Below are 26,000 nucleotides of genomic sequence, written 5' to 3'. Positions count from 1 at the left end.
AAGACCATTATCCTATGACCCATACATTTTGCTATTTAATTTACTTTCCTCGTAGCCTCCTTGATGATTGCACCGCAACGTAAACGATACCGCAAAATCTGACTACCGATAAGGATGACTTCTCTGGAAAATGAACAATACATAATTTGTAACTCGTAAAATTGTATAAACTACTTGTACCACAGAACTCTACGATTTACAATCCGTCGATTCACCGACGATTACGAGATTTATTAGTCGAATCGTTAAGCGAAGAACGAGCCAAGTCTACCGACGCATCTCGAAAATTAAAGTCGACCGTGGATGATCCGATTACACGAAAGAGGTGTCACTCCATAAACTATGCTACGAACGATTACGAATGAAAATTAGCCATCTGTGGATCGCAATTTCGTAGCCCAGTTACGCGATAGCCAGACAATTCGCAAGAAGCACGGAAAGATCCGATCTTGCGATCTTCACGCACGTCTGACCATTACGAGGGCCTGGCCCATGCATCATCGCTCCCCCTCCCTTAAGATTCCGATCTATCATTGAATGTTTGCGGAGGGGTTCGAGCAAATACATTGAATTTATTTATTATTCTCCCCAAGCGCCTTATGGAGGCCGCAGCAGCCGAGCAATCGCTACCCCAGCGCTGCCATTAGCTAACCATATGATTATTTCATAGCAAAAGCACAAGGGTGCATATCCTTAGACGAACTGGTGCTCGCCTCCGATGCACCAGCTTACGTAATTTCGTGGTGCAACGCGAGCGCATGTTTAAGCACGACCAAGCACCCCGAGCTGGCTAATAGGACAAATTAATTTACATATTCACGATGAAACATGCGTGGCGCTACTTTCCCGATAATCGTCACGGTCGAACGAATAGGTATCAGTTCGATGAGCTTGCGGACGACGACGTTTCGCGCCGCACTTCGTGGCTTTACGCGACAGGTAGCTTGCGTCTGTGTATCGAGCGTATATCTACATGCATTGAGCTTGAAACTGCATAGAACTGCTTTGACCATAGTCTAATCTGCTTGCAGGAGTACGCGAAGATTTCTATATATATTTTGTCTGGAATATTTTAACGTACTTCCGGATTACATAGGACGAGGAAGCGAAGATTGGAAAATTCGATGAGAAGAAAACTATCTTTTTTTAATATTCGTCACGGTACTTGCATCGTTCGTCAGATTGTGGTTCGATTGTTTGCAAGAATCCACTTGAACAAAGTCCTTTTCTACAGGCGGCAAATGTGCCTGGCAGAAGTATCATTCAGCGCATCCACAATGGACCATGTTTGCTCAACGAAATGGCGAAAGTGTGAAAACGACAACTGTGTATCGACGAGATGAGAAAATCAACAGAGGAACGACGAAGAATGGCCGTATTTTTCATTGACGTCTGAATCATTCTCCATCGTCTCTACATCGTATCTGCGCGTTGTACACGCTTGTACGAAGCAAGGTGAGAATTTCATGGTATTGAAATAAATTATAAATCAAACGTGTGCGAGATTAATGATGGCTAAGAGGATCAACGAATAAACAATTAGTCAAAATACAATCGGTTTGATATTTGACATCGGCATATGAAAATAAAATGAAAATAAATAATTTATCAGTACGCTTGCAAATTACAATTATACGATATCAGGATACGCAGAAATATTTCCACGATTAAAACAGAAAATTTTCGATGGACCAATCGATTAACCAAGCACATCAATGCCACGTGTGGCAACGACGGCACACTTGTTACAATATTTACAGAGTCGTCGTCTAGATCTACCCCTGAAACCGACCCCCTGCCTGCCGTTGACAAGTGTCTCCAGCTACCGAACTTCAGCATCCCCTTTTCACCCCTCGCCTTCTCTAGTATCAACGATCATCTATGTAATACATACTACGTAGGTACACGTAGCTACGTATACGTATATTTTACATATATTTGGAAAAATTCGCGACAAAATATTATCGCATCGTCGAAGCTCGTTTATTTAAAAAAAAAAATGGTTCGCACAGTACGATCCACGTCTCGGTAAAATTAACGACACAAATCCTTGCAATAGCGAATTTAATTCGATGGGTCACGTCTCGTTGGTTTGGAAAAGGACGGTGGTTTAATAAAAATCACATTTTGTTACGCATCCGTGCACCGATAAAACCGTTGAAATCCAATGTACAAGACAGACACGCGAAATAAAGTCTGAAACAAGGTCAAATGGCCGAGGCGTTCGTCGAATTGGTAATGTATTATAATCCTCGTACTCTAACATCCAGCAACTCAGGATATTGCTACTCCGAGTTCGTTGACGCGTAATGCATTCACGCCGGGATTTCGGTAGCCCGAGGGATGAGGTGAATCCTGCTACTCTATACACACAATCGAGTCCTGCCACGGCTCGCCTCGCAGTCAGAAGGATGCGAATCTATAGGGTGCTTCAAATGCATCGTCGCTGATTGCTCGATACTTTTCCATCAATGTTTATTCAAATTGTTCCAAGAATAATTTTATCATCTATGCGATATAAAAATCCGAATAAACCTGAAAATACTTAACTCTGAATGTACAAGTACGTTTAAATGAAATATATTTATTACCAAATACGGGCAGATTTTATTTAGACGAATATGCGATATTTGTAGAAACTGCACGGCATTTGCGTTTCCCGTTATCTTACGCAAATATTGTTAGAAATTTTACAATATCGAGCGAACATCGTTCGATGAACGCGGTAACATGAACTGGCGTTTGTAGTATCGTAGAACAAACCTAGCTGATGCAAGAAGTGAAACGTTGAGAATGTTACGCGAACGAAATCACCGTGCGCTTTTTCTCGCGCCGTTTAAAGCTGTCTCTGTCAACAAGGAGCATTATGAAAGGATAATAGAGAGAGCAGTGAAATTTGGCGCTGAGTAGAATGGGAACAGAAACAGCCGTGCCGCCTATTTCTATTCACGACCCTAACCAACCTGATCAAATACCGCCTGAATCCCGCAGTTCCCATTACTGTTGTCATTACTGTCGTTGACTGTTATCGCGGAACATCTTCGTCGTGCTCGAGATTTTCGCCTGTTTGTTATTTAATTATTCGATTAATTCAAGACACGAAGTAATTTGTCAGCTCGCGCACGATCGAACGATACGCAACAACATTTTTTTTTACATCGATTTCTGTCTTTTCTCAGGAGAACGCAAGAATCTAATCGTTTCTCTGTTTGAAACAAAAAAGACGAATCTCTCTCTCTCTCTTTCTCAGCTTTGATTCGTTTTTCTACCACGCTTATATTTTTTATTTCGACAAAATATGATCCCCTTGCTAAAAGCTTCGTATAGTCCATTTGCGAACGCTGAAAAAGGAGTATGGAAGAAATCGTACAAAATGAAATTAACTGAAACTGTATTTAACTGTAATTTGAGATATCTTTAACTGGAAGGTAATTTCCCTGCTTTGTTGAAATATTAAAAATCCAAAAATACGTTAACTATAAATAAGAAATGGAGTATTTTCTATGCAGGGTTTATATCTGTACGTAGAACGATATTCTTGGGAACGAGCTAAAGCGATTTATTGGTCATTAATGAAGTCGATGTTAGCGTATTTCCAGTAAGATTAAAGCAAATTATCGACGCTGTCGGTGATTACAAGACTGTTAACTTTGCAGCGTAAATCGGTTTGACGATGAGAAAATAGAAACGGTTTTTCGATCTGTTATTTATAAAGTGCTGCATCACCGACCTATCCAAATACTGAAACAGTATCGACACAACAACAACGGTATATCGAAACATCTATCTATGCCTGTTACCAAAGATAAATTTCACGTAAGTAACAAAATGGTTAATACAGAACTGTACGAGCAACAGGGAAGAACGATATTTCGTTGTATGTATATCTGCATAATCGAGATAACCGCTGTTTGAAAGAACATTTGATTTGCAAAGAATCGAACTTTGGAGACACGACGACGCTTCCCTAATAGAACAGATATCGATAAATTCGTCAGGATCGTATAATCGGGCATGTAAAATAGAAGTTTAAACGGTTCGGTTAGCGTTAGAAATTAGACAGCAGATGCATCGGGCCATCAGCTGGCTTAATTCAGCCCGGTGTTAGTGATTCATTCGTCAGTTTCCAATCGTCTCGGAATATCCGTTCAAAGTGCGAAAAAGTGGAAAGAAAGCGGACAAGGATGTCAAAGAAACGCGATACGATTCGCGCGCAAGAAGGAGAAAATGTCCGAATAGAAACTAAATGTTGCAAAACTGGCCGAAACTATTGTTCGTTGCAGGACGATCGCAATCCCCCTGTATCCTCAAACATCATTTTACACGGTTTCGACAACGGCAACGCGTAAAGAAAAAAGGAAAGAGACGAAAGAAAAGAGAAAAAAGAAGAAATAAAGTAGAGAGAATCGGAAGATGAGTCGAGTCTAGGAGGGTCGAAGGAGGGTTAGAGGCAGCCGTACGCCGAGTAAGGGTGAATTTGGACGACGAAAGAGAAGTCGAGGGAGAAAGGGAGAGAGTCCATTAGCAGATTACGTACCCAACCCGCCTCGCTCATTCACCCCCGCGATATTTTTTCTTCCTGCCCCGTTCTCCTTCAACCACTAACGATTTCTCTCTCCTCTGTCTCGCTTTCAAATTCGCCCCGCCTAAACTTCTAAGCTGTTCTCCATGGCAGGTGCATCGCGTTCCTATTTGCGCTTTTTCTCTAAAAAGATCACTCGATTTGTAAACGTAAGGTTAGACGCGTTAGAATAGAAAAGTTTCGCTTCTCGTTAATTCTCCCGATTCTGCGTCATTAAGTATATAAAAAAGTTACTAACGTAATAGTTGCGGAGACGAAGTTACGAACAAGTATTATATTATAGCACGCCGTTTTATCGCGAAATAAATAAAAGGTGCGCTTTAGCGCGACATCATTAAACCGGGAGTTGCGCGAAACAAAATTACGTGAAAGACGACAACGTCCCTTTTTCTCCTTTGAACAGCAAGGAAATCTATTTTATTAATATAACGGCGCTACTGTTTGATCTAATAATTTCGTTTGGCCGTTCTAAAGAGCGTCCCTGCCTTTTTCCCGTACTTGCCGCGGCAAAGACGATCCTGTGGCCCCATTTTCCCGATAGACTTCGTTTCTGATGCAACCGCTTCTTTTCAATCTTCTTCGACGATTATTGATTTAATAAATACACAGTGCTCGGTTCTGCCTATGTACAATCGTACGGCAGAACGCTTTCTTCAAAAAATACCGTAAGGAAATATTTTCGAAGCGTACGACAACCCCTTCATTTCTTTTCTTCTTTTTGTTTCTTTTAAATAAATCAGAAATGTGTCAACGAATAACAGTTTACACGCGTTTGCTATTAACGCGATATCTCGAACGCATCTCTCCGGAAGAGACTAGGCGGTTTCTTCAAAATCTATACGATTTCTTCTACGTGCAAGGTAATGGAATTTCTGCTGATTTTGCAAATATGTAATTTACGTAACGATACATGAATTTTAATTTACGATATCAAATGTAATTAGTTAGTCGAGGTAGGTTTACTAATAATTTGGTTCAAGCGTATAATATGGCGGAATATAACGATACGGTTAACATCATGGAGAAATAATATTTACCAGGTATTTACCACAAACATATTGTTTATGTTAAATTTATATCATCCATAGGTGCACATTTGTAAATGCAAATATCGATAAGCTGATCGAAAGCCTGTTTAATTTTATTTTAAAGGAAAACAAAAACTGAAAGCGTTTCATCTTCCTTTCATGGCCGTTTCAATTAACGAAAGTAAACTGTGATTTACACCGAGGGAGAAATAGGCTAGCGTAACGAGAGTAACGATTTTACAAATTGACACACTTTCGTTTCCTTTACTGCAACATTCTACCGAGAATGTGTAATAAAAACAAGTACGACGTACTCTAAACCGATTTAATCATTCGCGTAATTGTTGAAAAGTAAGAAAGATCAAACAAGAATTTCGCCACTTTTTCACTTTTTAACGCGACACGGAAAAACAAAGCGGAACGAATAAAAATAATTTGACAAGAGGCGAAATCGCGTAATAAATGAAAAATTGCGTTTGACCACGACTAGTTAGAAACGCAACGTATACGCCTGCTTTCGTATTTTCGATGCAAAGAGAGGAAACCATCGACAAGAGATGTTGCTTCGTAAATAACGAGATTCGGTACAACGTTTACATTTCTTAGTACATCGAGTATCTTATTAATTTGAAAAACGGGGGCGAATCGGGTGGGGAGATGGCCACGAAACGGTCGCACGCGTCTCATAAGTAAATTACCAATTGCTCGGTTGATCCTACTTCGATTAAAGCTGTATCAACATCTCAGAAGGCGAAAGGGAATGAGCTCGGTAGACGTTCGTTCGATCAACTCATCGGGATTAATAATAAGAGTGTTTACCGACTGATTTTTCTAGGACCATTTTAACAATTACCTCACCGATTGCCACTTGAGCCCCGATTATCATCGTTTTCGAGAGTTCTCGATTTTATTAGATCGTGAACTAAGCCTTCGCGTATTTCTCCGCGCGCCTTCCTTCTCGATAAACAATCTTTGAAACGCGGTCGAATCTTATTTACGACTTTATTCACCCGTCTGAATCAATTCCCTGACAGAGAGCAATCTGTTTCCGTGGTTACACCGAGAACGAACGAAACGTCGAATTTGTATCTCGAGTTTAGTTCGAACCCATCTGTTAAAAGAGAATATTTTGGAATACTTTTGTATAATTCATTTACGCAGAAACTGTCGGTCGCTGAACGTGGCATGAGAAAAGTCACAATGCACAAGATGATCCTTTTAGGTCTTTCGACGTCTTAAAACATCGAGCGAACGTGATTAATTATTTCTGCAACATTGCCAATGTCTGCTTTCTACGTAGCATAAGAGCCCTAACATTCGTGGCTATACGGAGAGTCACTTCGGTTGAAGTTTTTGGATGAAAACACATCTCCTTTGCGTAATAGCGAATCATTTAAAATTCGTAGCAGCTCGGAGTGCATCGCGGACCGCGCGTTTCGGTAAAAGAAACAACAGAAAAGGGGAAACGATATGGTACACGTTACGCGAAGCCTCTCGCTTTGTGGCACCTATTTACGACAAAAGGGCCATTTCTCGTATTCGTTGGAGAGCAAGGAAATAATTCCCGCGAGAGATGCCGGTGTATACGACTCTTTAATCATAGATTGCGAAACTCGACGAATTGATAGTCGACTTTTTCGTATTATCTGCTTATCTCGTCCAATTCGATGCTTGTTTTCCGAGTGGCAACACTTCAACAACGACCCAATTACGATGATATTTGGTCTATAAATGATTATCAATCTGTTGAACGATGTTTCGAACGACGATAATTCCAACTTCCGTGCGATAAAGGTTACGCGATCGTTCGGATCAGAAATTTACGAAGCGACGAGAATCGTCGTATTGTAGAAAGTCGCAAAATGTAAACGGAAGGCATGAGGCGATTTTTTCAAACTGTGAACAACGATGAATGCGCTCAACGATTCTCAAATACGTATTACCAGGTACGAAATGATCGATCGTCCTTAGACATCTGCGCACTTTAAAGGTACGAACGAAAAGCAATCTTGGCTGGTGAGTAAAAATCGTGACTAGGCCATTCTCGCATCGGCAGGAAATTAATCATAATAATTCGACTAGCAACGACCGGCCGGCAATCACTCTGATCGCGCTTTCGTCGTTCATTATTCAAACGTTGGACGTTACAGTTAGTAAACTCAAAATTTGCAGATTCACCGGCTAACATAATTTGTTTGGATAAATAATCTTTGCAGAGTCGATCGATTTTTTGATTTTTCACAGACAGAAGTGTTACATAGAAACGCGAATGTTTGGAAATAAATTTACGCGAAACTACGACGCTGATAATTATCATAACGTTTGAAAAATATACGACAGAAAATTAACCTTCGCAAAAAGCGAAATTCATCGATCAATCGCAACTTACGTGTCTGACATACGTAAGTATTGGTACAATTTGCACGTGTATTTCACAAATATGCAATTTCCCAGTCAAATTGGAATTCGAGATTTCTATTTGTCGATAGGGGATTTAACGCGTGAGAATAAATTTTAACGCGTTTAATTAAATAACGATGGATACAGCTACATACGTATTCGCTAAACGCAATGAAATTCGAATAATAGAAACAGGAAGAAAGGAAGCGATTCCGTGTAAATAGGAAAGGATTAACCAACCAATTGGGGGGTCTGGAAGAAGGAAGTTGACCCAGGTGCAACGTTTCTTCCTCTCGAAGATCGAATCTCAGAGGATGCAACGAAAACAGCATGCACCTTGTCACTTTGCCGCGTGACTCGCGTATTAAATTCAGCTCGCGCAACAGAACCGTCATGTTTTTCTACAGGGTGGTCCACGCGCCTCAAAAGCGTTCAAGTTTTTTCTCATTGTCCGCCTCAAAGAAATCGTGTACCGCGATGTTTGTGCAACATAGGACTGAGAGAGGTTGAACGATGGAAATTTTGTAGAAATTTAAACGGACAGCGAAAATAAAGAGCGCTAACCTATCCGTTACGTTAATCTCAAATCGAAAAAATACGATAATTAATATCTTACTCCATTGAGGTTGTAAGAGGAAAATATTTGAATTATCAAAGATAATTACTAATGTTTAAAATTTTATTTTAAAAGAAGATTATTTTCTCCACGTGTTCGTAATATTTCCAATATCTTAGAATATTCCTTCGAATAAACAATGTTCGCATTTCATTAGGATACCTGTGTATTTCGATCAAGTACAGGTATATTCGTGGTTTAATGCACGCAATTAGATTTCAAATATCATAACTTCTGTCGCATGAATACTTAATGGTATGCTAGAAGTAATTTTATTATGCAAGGGAAATGAGATAGACGTTTCAGTGGAAACGTTAATACTTTATAAAAATATCCACCTTGAAGACTTTTGTTATTACAGAACGTATTTTATGTTACGCTTTAGTCGGAAAAAGTTTATTTGAATTTATAATGAAAAAAAATAATTGTACGTTTTTATGAAAGGCGATAAATTACGAAATCTAAGGCTTTCACACGGCCCCGTGTCACGCAATTATCAAAATTAAGGCTTCCGGGTGTAAGTAGGTTCCTCTTAGAACGACAATTACTATAACGGTATCACGAAAGTGCGTCATTCTATCGATAGTTTTAAAGAACAAAATAACGAATGACATTCAGAAAATATTCTCGTCGCGTTATTTGTAGATTTGACGAATTTCCTCGTAAGGTTTCGTCCATTTTACGTTTACAAAACGTATTTGGAGCAGTTGAAATATTCGTGGATGACTTGTTCGTAAATTGAAAAGACTTAGAAAAGGAAGTAGTAGTATGTCTACTCGTAAAAAACAGTCTAGCACGATACATTTCGAAAAGCACTTTTGAAAAACGAATTCGTGGCACACTTCTCCTGCCGGACAGAATTGCCAAAGCATCCTAATAAAATACGCTACCATGTTACTTTTGCTTCGTCTATTTTCTCACGTTTCTAATTCAAGGAAAGCATTTATGACAGCTGTTCCTTAATGCACGATGCTACTTTAAATAGCACGCTTTTCTGAGAATGGAAATGACATCGATGCATAAAGTATGATCGATGCTGAACGTACACGTCGAATTTTTTAAGGTCTCGTAACGTGAAAACATGAAAACACACGCCGCATTTTAGCTACTCACCCAGCAATATCCTGGACCCGCGTTTGCAATGCCGATTTTTCGAAAGGCTCCTCCGGGACCAAACTGCACAGCAATTGCATCAGGCTGCTGGCTACGATTCCACTTCCGGTCGAGTTACCGGATGCCTCCTGCACTTGCACCTGGTCGTCGAGTTTCGCAAGTGTCTGTCGACACAATAATTCATTCGTTTAGCTCGATTAATAATCGATAAGATGTCGTTCGTCTTCTAGACGATATTTTCTCGCAAACTAGTGGAAACATCGACCTACCATTCGCCTTTTACGCAGTTCAGAATCGTTCGAGCAACATGTACAGCACGAAACGAAAGCGAGCTAAAGATCGCTAATGCTTGCAGAAAAATCAGCCTATAAAAGCCGAAGATATCAGAACGACCAACGTTAAGAGAGATATCATTGCATGGATCACGAGCCAACCGACCAAACATCATCCTGCCTGAAGAAAATATTCGTCTAACTTGTCCTTTTTAAAGGTTGATATCGGTTTTCTAAAAGGCTCGTCAAGCGATCGTGCAAGTTGACTCCGACGAAATCGTAATGTCTGACTGGGACGAACAGCTACCAGTGCAGGGTGGTCGCGTGTTTCCAAACAGCCAAAAGATCAGTCGGATGCTGGAGAAGGCGAATTCCTGGCACGTTGAGTCATTGATACCGGCCCGCTCGGCTGGCCGATCAACGACACATACATATAGGCGACATTTAAAATGCTAAATTAGAGGTAACGAGTCAGCAGGTAACGATAAGAATCCTGGAGAATATGGCCCCTAAACGGTTCAGTCTCGACAAATTCGATAAGTCCTTCGGGGAACACTTAACGGCTTGCATTTCCCCGTATTCGTTTACGTTTTGGGACAAAAATTGTCGCGCAGCACAATGCCACGGACCCGTTGACTCTCCGCGTTATTCTCTCGCTCGTTTAACTTGATTTAACACTTAACGCGCAACGTCCATTTTACCCGAGATTTTTCACTCTCTTTCTTTTCTTTTTCCCCTCGTTTCTTTCCCTCTTTTACCAACGAATTATCAACTTCGATCTCGAGAAACGTGTTAGCAGAAATCGTCAAGTTCTTTCAAGTTCTATGATCGAGCAGGCTATATCCTCTGACGAGGAAATTACGCAAGAGAGCGAACATTTCGCATTTTTGTAGAAAAAGGGGGATTTTCGATGAATTTCACGGGAAAAAAGTTTTTACCAGACCATTTAAATATACGAAGTAATGTCTTTCGCTTGGATATTTTACCATATAAAGCTTTTCAGCCGCGTAATTGAAATGAAACATAAATGGCGTTACGTTGAAAAATCCGATTACCGAATAAAAGTTTCAAAAACGCATAAGAGGAACATTTTTACCGGAATAACGCAACGAAGAAACCAAAAGTCGTACGATGGGAAACGGGGCACACATATGTTAACTCGCAAGGAAATTCGTCCTTCTATTTTATCTTAATAATTCTGCGGTGCATTTACTTTTTCCGTTTCATTTCCTTCGAATCGTCAGAAACGAAATTGAAAATAAAAATTTTATTCGGCAACCTGTGGCCCACTTCGTTCGAAGACTATAGGGAAAACACGATAGATCGATTTTTGTTAAATTTCGAATTTTTATGCCAACCGGTAGCTAAAAACGGTTACTTTGATACGATATAGTCCAAAAGAGGAATAACGTGCCCAGTCCAAAGTTCGAAGATATAAACCTGTTAAAAGCAGATAATAAACCTGATAAAACCAATAACTAATGTTCATCGATACTGTCACAGTGTTCAAAAAGGCGATGAAAATATATTTAATCCCAAAACCAAATAAAAGTACACTTTTCCTGATATGGAAATAATTGGAGGTGTTTAAAAAACGTGATATATCGTTTTTTCTTCCCTCGTTGCTTCGTTTAGAATTCGATTGAATCGTGACTTCGCCCTAAAGTCAACAAAGAATCTCCGAAATTAAACAGAAATGCTATCCGATATAATAATATCCTTTCTTTCCCAAAAAAGAAAAAAACATTCAATTTTTAAATTCCTCGCGCTAAGTACGTCGAAAATCCAAGTAACTCGATACGATAACCAAATCCGCTTTTCTTCTGCTTCGATCCTGCCAACTCTAAGTCGACTAGATTAAGAGGAAGAATTTTCCCCATTTTTTTTTTCTTTTTTTACGAGCAATCGGTCCAGTTCCGAATCGTCGAATTTATCTATAGCCTTTTTACGCTTTTCGAAGAGGCGAACGAATGCACTGGCGAAAAAGGACCGAAGGACGAGAGGGACAAAATGACGGGGAAGAATAGCAACTTCGGACGACTTACGGGAAATTGTAAATTTGCTTGGCCAATGGACGAGATTGGAAAGCATTCGCGGACCCCAGAGAACAATCGATCTCTTTGTGTAATGGCCCAAACTGTGATTCTTTCCAGGCTTTAATAATATAACAGGCATCATTTCCCTAAAAAGATCCTAATTTAACTTAAGGATCGATTGTCTTTCGTATGTAAAGTCGAATAGAACGTTAGAGAATATTGCTTGTTCTGTAACTTTCCTTCTATCTTTTTCCCTTTTTTTCTTGTTTCTTTTTTTCTCCTGGGAACAATTTCATACAGATACATTGTTAATAATAACAAGTTAAACGAAATCGTACAATTCGAGAGCCGTTCCCACGGCTTTGGTAGTTCCAGTATCAACGATATTTTCCAGTAATTCCAGCTATACGTATATCAATTGCTGTTCCTCCAGATGAGAACGCTTTCTTACGTCCCAACCATAAACTCGAAAATATCGCGGTGAGTGAAATTCGTGGTCGTAAGAATGTTCTCGCATGGACAGGCTAAAACCATCTAACCGGGAAAAGCTCGCGCGGCGATAAAATATGAGGAACAGCCGAATTCTGGAACGTGCAAAGAGGTCATTGAAAAACTGCCGATAGAGGACGAGACAAAAGATTAGGCCGGCTCCTCGAAAGCGGAGCTTGATGGAAGCGGCAACAGAAGTACCCACGCACATTCTACATGGAACACACGCTTCTTTCATCGTATAACCTGATTCCCCCGTCTGTTCGTGTGTAGCCGTGTGCACATGTACGTATGTGCGAGGGAGGGAGGGGGGAGGGTGAGCGTATGTATGTATGTGCGTGGGTGACGTCACTAAAAGCTCTCTCACCGCTAATGCATTTGCGGAGGGGGATTCCCGGGGGAGGAACAGGAGAAGGAAGGCGCCGCGCCAGTGCCGTACTATGAAGCGTGAAAAATCGATCCTGAAATCACGACGGTGAATTCGCGAACCGATTACGACGGATCATTGAGCGAAACGATTAACTTCGAACGTACGGCCAGTCACCGGTCTCCCAGTCGGCAACCTAGTTGGGGACGATTACCAATAGCTGCCTCCAAAATTATTCGATAGGAACCGATCTCGTTCAGGAGGTAAGAGAAAAGAGCGAGACTAGAATTGATAAGACAACTAGGACGAGAGAAACAAACATTTTGTGACAAAAAAAGAAAGAAGAAAAAGAGTAGAAGAAGAATGAACGTTTGTAAAGAACGAAATATTCAGAATGGAATCGATGGAACGGAGAATGAAATATTTTTCGTCCGATAAGATATTTCTTCTGAAAAATCAAAATTATATGAAAATGTAAGATTCGGCGATACGCCTGTACGGTGGAAACGTACGATTCAACCTTGGTTCTCTACCTTCAACCTCGGTCTCCCCTTTTACGCTTCACTTATCCATTTGAGTTATATCACTGTAGCATTTTCTCTATAGACTAAGAGAATCGATAAGCATCAAAAGTTTTAGAATCCTGACTCTTACACTTACAATGATTCTTACGTTGAGATAAATAAAGCAGATTACATTCGTACGTATCATGAACTTCGGTCGCACAAACTATACTCGTTGGCCAATTAATAATCAAAAGTAAACAGCTTTATTATTAATAATTGATTAAAACAGAATAATTATCTTTACTTCTACCTCTCTGTTAATCTACTTTTAAACGCGGCGTAAGACATAGAAATGCAAATGTTCTTAAGTATCATATCAAAGTTCTTGCTCCCTACACAAATTTTGATATTCACGACCGAAATTGTTCGGTAGATTTTGATATCCAGCTTATCGACTTGCGTTCAACACAGAAACGATCAGAATAAGAGAGTTAAATACTCTGAACTCCAAAACGGAGGACGCAAGCCGAACCAGACCCTAAGACTCTCTTAATCCTTATTTTGACAAGTCGGACAGGACAGGCGTGATGGTCTTTGCCTTCGTTTATTTCGAAGCCACCAACCTCAAAATGAGTCCGAAAAACAAGCACAGCGAAAGAAAATTCATTCGCGTATCGCTGTCGCGTGGACTCCCAATTTATTTCACGCTGATCACGCAACATTATTCATTCTACAATCTACAAGGTGCCCTATAACTAATGATACAACCGAGACAAAAATGATTCAACGTGCCAGTATAAAATAAGAAAGCTATAACCACGCGGGAAAAGATGCCGACACACCTTGGCATACTTTTCTTATGAACTAGCTAGAAATTTCGAACTTATACACGGTTACGGTCCATTAAAATTTGAGAAGTATCGTTAGAAAATAAATAAATGCGTGTATATTAAAAATGTTGTACAAATATCAATAGTTACAAAACGTGTAGTGTTCGACGTACCTCTAAATGCTGAAGCAGAAGATCCAAGATGACCAGAATTTTGTTACTTGACAAAACCGCTTCGATGTTGGTGTCATTCTCACTGACGCTTAATTTAAATACACGGCATACCGAAAGAATGCTTCTAGAACATACGAAAATTTGCATTTAAGATATAAAATAGTATGCATATCCATATATAATCCAGTAATTGTAGAGGTAGTTTTTAGATCAGAAAGATCTTTCCAAAATTGTACGTTTAAATTACACGGTATGAGAGTGTAGCATAAAACGTAATTCTTTATCTGTCTCGGATAACATAAAGAGCAACTTACACTTACTTGTTTGGTAAATTATGAGATGCAGTTTGTGTTTGCAGTCCCAAATTCAATAAATTAGTTAAAATATCGAATCCATTTAAAACTCGAAATACAATCTGATCGAACGAACACTAAAATATTTAAAATGTAAGGTTTATTCGTCTTATATTATTCTTCTTATATTACTATTTTATTTAGATTATTATATCTTACCAATTTTGAATAAGCTCTTGTTATTTCACCCAATGAACGTTCTAAAGAAGCGATGGCGACGCTTGACCAAGCTGTCTTTGAATGATTGTTGTACAATCGATCCAATTCTTTTAAATTTCGTCGGAACTTTGCTTTATTAGTCGACTCGATAGATTGATTCGCATCTGTTTTATGATTGTCTTCCCATTCTTTACCTCGCAGAAACATACGCTGTTTCATTTTTCTGCATCGTCGTTTTAAAGTTTTCTGTTTCTCTTTTGCAGCTTTAATCTCGTTCGAACTGTTATTATCAACGACTGAAATTGGGACATCGCGAATTTGAGATATATTGAAGCGCTGCAATTCATCTCGTGATGGCTCTCGACCGTCGTGTGTGTTCCGTACTGCTTCGACGTGTGTTTTCCCTTTTAAATGGCTCAACAGGTATACCTCATTGGGTATCTACGTAATATACAATAAATTTAAATATTACATAAGTTGATAATTAAAACAACAAATATAAATAAAATTTAACAAACCGATACTCACTAGAGTTCCACATAAAGAACATTGTTTTTGAGCAGGATATGATTTTAACGTAGGTGGAACTTCTTCCGACCTTAAAATAGAAGATTCAACTGCTCTTTGTCGAATGTGTTCTATATTTTCAACGTGCCTTCTAGCTGATTCTTGCTGTTTTTGAGCTATTTTCTTCTGTAGTTCTTCTTGATTTGCTAACTGCGCTGCGTGAAGCGCAGATAAACGTTCTTCTCTATCCCTTGCTTTTTCTCTTGCAAGTTCCTTAAAATTTTGCTAATTTAATATCGATGTTTTTTCAATTTTAGATAATTATTCGTGAAATATAATTACCTGACGTTCTTTTTCTCTCTCTAACTGCATCTTACCGACCCTTTCTTCGCGCTCACGACGAGCTTGTTTCATTTTCTGAATACGCAACTGCCGTTCCGCTTCCAAAGCACGTCTACGTTCTTCAGCAGCAGCCTCCTTAGCAGCTTTTTCTTCCTGCCGGCGTTGGCGTTCTTCTTGAATTCCCTAAAAAATAATTGTTACAAATAATACAAGAATTTATAATCTGTCTTATTGAAGATATAGATATACACAACGTACTTGCAATCTTTCTTCTTGTTCTTGACATAGCGCCATGAAATCGTGCCTCTTGTTTTGTGCTTCAAGTTCATTAATAAATGCAATTTCTTTTAACTTAGAATCTTCATCATGAGCTTTTCTTACTATTTCTAACAAATGTTGCGTTCTATTTTCTTCCGCCTTTTTTAACTTTGTTTCCATTCTAATTCTTTTGTCTTCTATTAATTGGTTCTTTGCACTTTTGACATCTTTCACTTTATTCAACAATTCTCGTAATCTTTGCGACTTTTCCATTAAAAGTTTTTGACGTTTATGTTGTGCACAAGCCTGTTTTGCTTGGTACCGTCGTAACGTCTCAGGCAACGATCTCTTTCGAGATGGGGACGATAATTTCTGATGTAATTCTAAAGCTCTACCAGGATGACGAGCGACTAATGCGCGTAACTGAGCAAGCGTATCTACACATTCTGCCCAAGACATTTCCTCTAACACATTTTCGTATCTGTAAAGAATGATTTTAAACTTAATATACTAAAGAAAAGATAAGATAAGAAAATTAGTACATACCTATCTTCTAAACTAACATCATCGGGCATTGTATTAGGAGATGTTCTTTGTTCATCTTCCATTTCAAGGACCATTTCACCGTCTGTTTCATCAGTTTCAGTGTCAACATCAGTTTCACCACATTCTAATTCTAAAATTTGTCTATGTAAGGACGCTTCTTCATCTGATAACTGTTGCGATCGTTGCGAATCTGCTTCCTCTGTCTTCCTTTCCTCTTCTAAAATTATTCTCTCTCTTTCTGCTTGAGCAGCCATAAATTGTTGTATACGTTTTTCAAGTAATTCCGCATCATTTTTGAAAATAGCTGCGATCATTGATGTAGAATTTATTTCGTTTAAATTAGCAGTGTTCTTGAAAACTTCTTCTACTTTATCTTTAATTGTAAGGTTTACGACCGATTCCCCTTTAACTTTTTCTACCTCGTTACTTATATTTTTTCCTTCTTTTTCTACAATACATTTCCGTTTCTGTTTACCATTTCCATCTGGAGTTAAACAATTCTTTTTATTCTTTTCAGAAGGACTTTCAATCGATAACGCTGGTAACGATGTTGCAGTACTTGGCTTATGAAATCTTGTAGACATATTTAAGTTATGTGTACTGCCTCTTCTATAACGGCTACGGACCGTTTGCCAACCATCAGCTTCTTCTTTTGTTTTTACATGCGTCTGTTTTGTTAATACCTCTACAGAACCATTTATATCTCTATTCTGATCTTTTTTTAATAGACTTTGTTCTGAAATCTAAAGAAAAACTTATGATTATAAATGTATATCCCAAACAATTACCGATTAGATAAAAAGAAGCAATGATACCTTATTGTCGATTGATTGAAATCGTTGCCTAACTATCACGGATGTTCCAGGTCTTGTTTTATTTGAAATCGATGTACTTTTGTCGCTTAATGTTGTTTTGCTTCTAACAAATTTTGGAGTTTCTAGGAGGCATGGTTGTTTTGGTTTAATAACCTTCATTTGCGATACCGTAGAATATGCTGGTTTGTTTGTATTAACTAATCCCTTACTTGAATTACTGGTTGATGTATCGGATATAAGCTTTGTTGGAGTTTTATTGTTTGCACTATCATTAACACTTGATTGCTTTTTTAATTTTTGGTTAATTTTGTTTGAAACCTTTGTAATATTCTGTATGTTTTTATTCACCATAGTGTTACTATTTTCTTTTGTTACGCTATTGGATTCTGTCATTTTATTTTCAGTTGCAACATTTTCTATACCAACATTTTTAATATTTTTTTCTGTAGTTTGTCTTTTTACTTTAGAATTGATTTCATTTTTTCCGAGCCCTATATCATTTTTAGGACCCAATGGCTTCACTTGAAAATTGTTTTGAGAATTCAATTTATTATCTATGCTATTAGATTTAGAAAATTCTTTTTCTGTCGATGTAGAAGTTAATTGTACATCTTTATCATTACAAACTGTTTGTTCATTTTTTTCAATTATCACATTAGAATCTGTTATTTTAGTGGTAGCATAATGCATCCCAGCTTTAACTGATTTTGATGCACTTTTAGTATCCAATTTACCTTTCACTTCACGAGATAAACTTTCATTTGCTTTTTGATCTGTAGTAATGCTGTTATTAATTTTAGTAGCTACAGTATGTTTTACCAAAGATTTATTTACTTTTATTGTAGTTAATTTATCTTTATTCAATGACTGATTTATGCCTTTATCTATTGAATTTTTATATTTTTCACCTAAGTTTGTCATATTATTTTTGGGAATATTACCTTTATTATCCTTTATTAACTTGTGCACAGATTCTCCTTTTATATGATTTGCCGTATTGTCTACAGAAACAGATTTATTTTCTGAAATAATTTGATCCACAGGGCTTCTACAAACAGATTCTGTGGGACTCATTCTTTGTAAAGGACTAGTGGATTTCGGAATCATTGTGGAATTCCATATTCGACAAGGAGAAGTTTTTCTAACTTCCCAAGCTAAAGGAGTACGTCTTAAGGGTGGTGGCGAATTTTCATAGGCCCATTTAACTCTAAACCATTCGATCAAATTATGGAAATCTCTGGTATAATTTTCTAAAACTAATATCACTTCTTTACACTCAGAAATATTTTCATCTTCTTCGCATGTTTGATAAATGCCATCTACTGCTCTTTGCAAATTACCAAATAAGAATGCCCAGTATCTTGCCTGTAATTCTAATATAACAAAACAAAAGAATATTAAGTTAGTACATCAAAATTTATGAATATAAAAGATTCAAAAGTAATTGTAACAATGAATGCAAATGCAAAACTTATATGGAAACTTTGCTTTATATTGAAAATAAGTTTATAATTTTAACGTAGATAAATTTCAATTCACCAGATTTTTTATCCCGACCAGTAGAAGCTGATCTCACTCTAGGTGTTGGTTTCATAGATCTTTTAGTAGCATTTGTCTGTGATACTCTTGGAACACTAGGTGGTTTTTTGGTAACCTTTTCGGTATTATTTGTTCCAACTGGTACATTAAAAGCTATTAAATTTCTAGCTGCCCGACCTTCCTCTTGTATAAGTAACCTTACATCAGCCATTTTTAATAAAGTTCTATAAAGAAATCATAATCAAATATTGTCTATTGAATTATAGAGATACATTTAAATCAAATTTAAAGCATCAAAATAATGATAGAAGCAACAATAAAAAAGCAGTAATAAAAAAGCAACACATTGAAAAAACGCTAAAAATCAAATTCTAATGATTCATTGTCTTTATTAGCAATGTTACAAACATATATCTTTCATTTTAAATAAAAGACAAGAAATTGAAATAATAATAACTTCAAGAAAACACATTCTACATACATATAATCGTGACATTTTAATTGTTTTGTAGTACATTAACAATTTTATGTTTTATTGCAAGTTTAAGGTTATGTTATATTACTGTCACTCATATCTTAAGCCTTACAAAGTAACAAACAACGATTATTTGTATAAACAAGTAAACAATCATATATCAACGACATCATCACTACTAATAATATATAAGACAATAATTAATAAATGTATTTATGTGTTGACACAATCTATTTATGTTTCACAACATAAATTGCAAATTATAGTAACGTTTATGTTTTTAATTCACGACTTACTTTTATTGTAATTACAATTACAAAATATCAAAGAACGATTGACTACAAATTGTTTTCAAATAACGAGAACTTCGAACTGACATTTCAATAGTAATATAAGACATTTCATGACAAATATCTCCTAAGTTTCGCGGCAGTTTGTTGGTTGCACTGATCTTGCTGCATTAAAAACTGCAACCGTGGTACCAGGTTATAGGTACAGATACCAATTAAAATAGTCACTAATTGTATTTATTATATACAGTATTATATTATAGTAATATTGCATAAATTTTGCATAAATTTTGCATTATTTTATACTTTATTAACTATATTTTTTAATGACTTAATCTAATAAGTGTACAAATTACACATATTCATGTTTCTGAATCTGATCTTTTAACAATTTTCAGATCACGTTCTTAACGATATATATATATATATGCATACATATATGCAAATTTGTCTTACATGTATTTTTATTATGTAATATACATATTAAGAAAAGCATACAAATTTTATCTAGGATATTTCAAAAGTAAGATGTGCTTACTCGTTGGATGAACTAATAACATACTGAATATATATGTAGTAAAACCTGAAATATATTCAACAAATAGAATTTATTAACTGACATTTTATGAACAACAACAAAAATTATAATAAATAATAATAACAACTTTCATTTTTAAAATATTCTGAAAGCTCATTGGTTATCTGAAAGACGTAGGTACGAAACTAGAGTAAAATTGACCGAGCCTTTACATAAAAACGTTTTCATTCGTAGACATATATGAATTAATTAAATTTAAAAGTTAGGATATTGTTCGTATGACGAGAAGGAGTGTTATTTGGAGTTATTGTTAAATTGGTTTACGCAGTAAATTGATGTGCAGCGCCATCAACGCGTGATAAGATGAATCGCAAGAAGCGGTTGCGAGGGCTGTAACTGTAACACACATTTACGTGTGGAAATTTAATTAACACTTTGTTGAAGTATCTTTTTGGGGTTGCACCATAGATCCCAGACAGATTTTTGAAGTCGGCTGCGAAGCCGATTATCACGAAATACGATAGTGCTGCGAAAATAGGATTAAAAATCGATCTCGAGGTTTCTAGAAGAAAAGGCTTCCAGAGAGGCGGACAATCTGCCACAGTTTGCGGGGTGACGCGGGGATATTTTCAGATAATCGTACGTATTTTACTGTTATACATAGAGTATTCATATTTCAGACATTCTTACACGTGTGAGACACTCTGTGCAGCTTAGTTGTACATGGTACGTGACTCTGTGCACGAATTCTTTGTTTACGCATACACAGTAGCCTTGCAACAGCTTTGGAGGTTGGCAGAAATATTTCAGCAAAAATTCAATTGTTATACCATTGTCCACTTTCTGAACGATTTATTTGATTTCCTTGTTAATAACATATGCAACAAATATTTGTATTGCATCGTTTGTTTAGTTGTATATGATAGTTTAAGGCTTAAGGATTACTCGTTTCGGCAGAATTATACGTACCGTGAGAAGCTGTCAATTAGCGGTAAACCCGTATTAATTATTACAATTATGAAAGATTTTTATGATTTGGATGTTTAAGATTTAATTTTTATTTGTAATGTATATTATATTTATAGAAATAAAAGGAAACATTCTTTGATAACCTAAATTTTCTTATGTTAGTCATTTATAAGTTCTATTATAATGAACCTGTATGTTTATGATATATCTGTTACAGTTTGCAATAAGTTTTACTAGAAATGTTAACCTATTTATTTTCTTTTATATTTTTATATTTATGATGTAATTTTGTATAGCCTTTATAGTCATTATTGTAACACGTTATATCTTATTCATACTATTCATGCCTCTGTAAATTATTGTGAAAGTATTGAAATAGTGTATGTATTTTACTAAGTAAAGAATATTAAAGGTAGTACTATTAGTTTATATTATTCATTCATTAATGCACCTGTGTAATATAATTTATATTTGTATGTAATAAACATATAGCATTAATCTTTTATAGTTTTCTAAGTACATGTTTATAGCAAAATTATTTTAAGTAATAAATTGGATTTATTATTTAGAAAGCAAGTTAAAAGATGTACAGATATTTTCTTCTAGAGGAGTTTCATCAAATATGGCTGCGCTACCAAGAAGGATTATCAAAGAAACACAAAGACTAATGCAAGAGCCAGTTCCTGGTATCAGTGCTGTACCAGATGATACAAATGCTAGGTATTTTCATGTAATTGTAACTGGACCTGAAGATTCGCCATTTGAAGGTGGACTTTTTAAACTTGAGTTGTTCCTACCAGAAGACTATCCAATGTCTGCTCCTAAAGTTAGATTCATTACAAAAATTTATCATCCAAATATAGACAGGTAATTATAGACACATAATTTCTGACAGTTATTTTGATAATTTTGTTTAATTATATTAGCTTTTTAAGTGTGTTAATTTATGTAATGCATAAATAAAATTCAATGTACAAGAAATATTTATATTTGCTGTATAGATTGGGCAGGATTTGTTTGGATATTCTTAAAGATAAATGGAGTCCTGCTCTTCAAATCAGAACAGTTTTATTATCAATACAAGCACTTTTAAGTGCACCAAATCCAGATGACCCTTTGGCAAATGACGTCGCTGAACTCTGGAAAGTAAATGAAAGCGAAGCAATACGCAATGCCAAAGAATGGACTCGGAGATATGCTATGGACAACTGATCTTAGATTTTCCATGATGCGAAGTGACGTCACCCCTATCTTTCCGAGTTTACCGATCACTTTACCCGCACCAGCTGCGTACCCTGCACCTGTGTCCACAATTTTGCTATAAAAATAATAAAAGTTTTGTAAGAGTAAACAGAATGAAACTGTATTTTCTATATCGCGGGGAATACAAAAATGTGTTTAGATTTCTTCAACGGTTTGTCGAACAGACTTGTCAAGAATCTTCTAACATTGAAAAAGTCAATCGTAAGAAGGTTCCTATTTCAGGAAGGAGGTATAATTTTAATGAATTGCTAGTTTTTACTTAAAAATATACCTTTGTAGTAAAAATAAGTGAATGTAGCATGTTGCGTAAAGATTTTTTTTTGAATATGATTACAAAATGGCTTGTGCAATCAGTAATTTATAGCCTTTATTTTGATACCTTTAATGTATCCCTGAAAAAAAAGCAGTACTGGATTGTTCATTATATTATACTAATATTACATTTTTCCGTATTCAATGTCTACTAACTGGTTGTCTGATAATCTTAATGTATTTATCATTTCCGTGAATGTACAATGTTAAATGAAAGCTCTAATACTGAATTTGGGATCTACACATATGGCATTTATTTATAATTAACTATTTTAAATAATAAGCGTACAAAAATATTGGAGGTATCCGCGAATGCGAAGTTCCATTTTTGAAGTGTATAGCTATTGTAACAACATTTCTCTATCGCAGATTTTTATTTATCAATGTAATGTAAGACGAAACATTTTGAATATTCATAACAGATTTCAATGATGAAAAATCATCTGTCCAATGATTATGTTAATCTATATTTTTACTGTATAAAAATACATATATATATATATATACATATATATGTATTATATATTATATATATATATATATATATATATATATATATAATATATAATATATATATATATAAGAAAACATTTTCAATCACTTTTGTTTATTTTTTCTTTTCTTTTTATTTTTCAATTTTATTTTTCTATTTATTTTTTCTTTTCTTTTCAATGATGAAAAATCATCTGTCCAATGATTATGTTAATCTATATTTTTACCGTATAAAAATACATATATATATATAAGAAAACATTTTCAATCACTTTTGTTTATTTTTTCTTTTCTTTTTATAAAGGTTGAATCAGAATAAGTTGGAAACAGTTTCAAAAATTTACTAATGTCTAATCATATACTTTTGATGATCTTTGAAATTTAGTTTAGATACAAGAATATTTTAAATTGCGAGCAAATAAAAGTGCTCATTCTTAATGTTATGTAAAAATATTAAATTACATTACCATAATTTAAATTATAATATAATTAAATTAAAATATTAAATTTAAAGTTAAGTAGATTGCCTACTTTCAACAAATATCTAACTGTTGTTAAAAGGTTGCCTTACGAGATATCATGATTTTTAGCTCATACAGAAGTGTAGCAAAGTGGAAAGTATCCTTTGTAAAACCCTGTATATTTTTGATGATATTTGAATAACGAGAGTAGTAACTTAAAGCAAGCAGTATATCATTTGATTAAAATTTCTTGTTGTCTTAATTGACTGCTTATCAATTTTAGAATATGAATAATAGTTTTTTTTCCTAATATCACAATGATAATTACATTCCTAATTTTGATATCAAGGTTTCTTTACAATAAGAAATTGCCTAACACTTTGAGTATCAGAATAGTAAAAACTTTATCCATATTTTCCTTGACACACTAGTCCAAGAAGACCTTGGCTAACATTATTTATTAGCTAGGGCCTCACTTCTATATTTAATAGCTAATTTTTGAGCTTTGATTTCAAACAATTGTTAACCAGCAATTGTTTATAGCAATAATGGTTGTGAATGTAATATACTTTGGTGTCTTTAGACTGCTTCAACAGACGTGTCTTTTTTAATTAATTTCAAGAAAGACGAGTTTCATTGATATTAAAACATTTTTTTATTGTTAATTTTAGCCGTTTCAGCCGTTGAAAACAAATTTAATATATAAAATAAGATAAGAGAAATGAGACAGACAATATGTTGAGAATTTATTTATGTAGTTTGTTTACCGAAAAGTATTAATAATTTGCATAACATATGGTTAAATGTATTGATTTCATATGTATGAAAAAATTGTATTATTGAATAGGTATCATTGCTAATGCCATTTAATTGATTACACAGATATAAAAAAGCTGTATAAAAGTTGAAGTATGACATTGTTTTCATCCATGCATGAATTTCAAAAAACTGCTGTATAAATAGTTACAACAAACGGCTCATATTTAATTTTATGTTAATCAGTATTTATTAATAGATCTTCAATTTGATCGATCGATATTTACATTATAGAACTTAAACAACCAGTTGGTATATTTCTGAACAATTCAAAATTTGTATTCATTTAATATATTAGTAATATTTTAATAAAAGTAATAGACAGTAATACTTAATTTAAATGTGATGGAAGGACACTGGGATCGGTTACACGAAAAGAAAAATATCTGTAGATAATTTGCAATAATAAAGAGGTAATTATAAATATATTACAAAGCAATATTAACATGCCAATATATTGCTGCCAATTTTCAAGAATGTATAATTACTTTACAATAATAAGAAAAATAGAAAAGCTAAATACAGACAATATATGAAATTTCAATTAGGATTTCTCATGGAAAAAGGCACTTGAAGATCCACAATTTATTTAAAAGTAATTCGAAAATTTTTTTTACATTAAATAATTTTGGTAATTCGTAAAGATTTTAAGTAAAAGTTTGTAATAAGAGAAGTCCAATTGTTTCAAAATAGAACCAGAATTGTTAAATTACTAGCGCTTAATGTTAATTTCAAAATTTGAAAACTGAGTATTAATGCGTTATATATCTGAAAATACATATTTCGATAAAATCCTTCGTTTTGGTATGTCAAAAAGAAAAACGTATTTTTAAAAGGATAATTTAGACTAATTCGTGATATTTCCTTTCAATAACGCAAATTAATAACACGCAATAAAAATATAATTTGTTTTTTTACATATCGCGTTATTGTTTTGCATAAATAATATAATATGCGAAGCTTTTGGCATTCAATTAACTAGGAAAAGAAGATTATTGTCATCTAGATACAAATTTTAATGTATTCAAATATTAAATTTATAACTATTTTTTTATTATGCAACCTATATGTGATCATATGATATTACAAATTTAGGAAACGTGTGTACGTAATTTGGGGTGATTCTGATATTTAATTTCTGATTTTATATATTTAGGTTTAGAAGGTGAGCAGAGAATCGGATATTTATGTTTAATGTAAGAAAAGAACACAGTGAGATATATATAGTTAAAGTAATCATTTTATAATATATCAAACGAAATAAATCTGGTACCGAAGGAAATTTTGTAATTTATTAGGAATTCTATTTAAGTAAGTAGTCAAAACTATTTTATTAAATTTAATGTTGATGTTCGTTGAGAATCTTATAAATAATTTATTAAATAATCTTTTCACACATGATACAGGATAAATCAAGCACCATATACGTAATGTATTTCAGAAGCTCTACGGT

At 35.1% G+C, this 26,000-nt stretch overlaps 2 protein-coding genes and 1 long non-coding RNA gene across 6 annotated transcripts in view; 2 read left to right on the top strand and 1 right to left on the bottom strand.

Annotated features, from left to right (window-relative positions):
• The window catches only part of ssp3 (short spindle 3), a 32,239-nt gene extending 12,139 nt beyond the window's left edge, over nt 1-20,100 (bottom strand). The window contains exons 1-11 of one of the 2 annotated variants that reach the window (XM_033346117.2): nt 19,703-20,100; nt 18,932-19,155; nt 17,393-18,765; nt 16,578-17,320; nt 16,032-16,512; nt 15,774-15,956; nt 15,453-15,704; nt 14,925-15,365; nt 14,733-14,842; nt 14,413-14,536; nt 9,740-9,903 (exon numbers count right to left, since the gene is read on the bottom strand). In XM_033346117.2, the coding sequence (XP_033202008.2) occupies nt 9,740-9,903; nt 14,413-14,536; nt 14,733-14,842; nt 14,925-15,365; nt 15,453-15,704; nt 15,774-15,956; nt 16,032-16,512; nt 16,578-17,320; nt 17,393-18,765; nt 18,932-19,142 (4,082 nt within the window). In that variant the 5' untranslated portion in view covers nt 19,143-19,155; nt 19,703-20,100. Of the gene's footprint in view, nt 1-9,739; nt 9,904-14,412; nt 14,537-14,732; nt 14,843-14,924; nt 15,366-15,452; nt 15,705-15,773; nt 15,957-16,031; nt 16,513-16,577; nt 17,321-17,392; nt 18,766-18,931; nt 19,156-19,412; nt 19,620-19,702 lie in introns of those variants that run through there. The other variant, XM_033346124.2, reaches the window with a different exon arrangement.
• LOC143303532 (uncharacterized) lies at nt 1,038-15,341 on the top strand. The gene is made up of 3 exons (XR_013059930.1): nt 1,038-1,161; nt 1,235-1,455; nt 15,188-15,341. It is a non-coding gene; the product is annotated as an uncharacterized LOC143303532 (long non-coding RNA).
• Nucleotides 20,101-20,527: 427 nt separating the features above from the next.
• LOC117163682 (ubiquitin-conjugating enzyme E2 N) lies at nt 20,528-23,008 on the top strand. Of its 3 annotated transcripts, none has more exons than XM_033346205.2 (3): nt 20,528-20,873; nt 21,796-22,070; nt 22,205-23,008. In XM_033346205.2, exons 2-3 carry the CDS (start codon nt 21,826-21,828, stop codon nt 22,413-22,415), a joined length of 456 nt encoding a protein of 151 aa, XP_033202096.1. In that variant the 5' UTR covers nt 20,528-20,873; nt 21,796-21,825; the 3' UTR covers nt 22,416-23,008. The 3 variants fall into 3 exon arrangements, with proteins under 3 accessions (XP_033202096.1, XP_033202090.1, XP_076480027.1); XM_033346199.2 differs by having other exon boundaries at nt 20,540-20,873; nt 21,810-22,070; nt 22,205-22,823; XM_076623912.1 differs by lacking the exon at nt 20,528-20,873 and adding an exon at nt 20,891-21,225 and having other exon boundaries at nt 21,810-22,070.
• Nucleotides 23,009-26,000: the final 2,992 nt, after the last annotated feature.

The sequence above is a fragment of the Bombus vancouverensis genome, chromosome 13, assembly GCF_051014615.1.
Source record: "Bombus vancouverensis nearcticus chromosome 13, iyBomVanc1_principal, whole genome shotgun sequence".
Lineage (NCBI taxonomy): Eukaryota > Metazoa > Arthropoda > Insecta > Hymenoptera > Apidae > Bombus > Bombus vancouverensis.
This window is presented reverse-complemented; position numbering and strand designations above follow the sequence as displayed.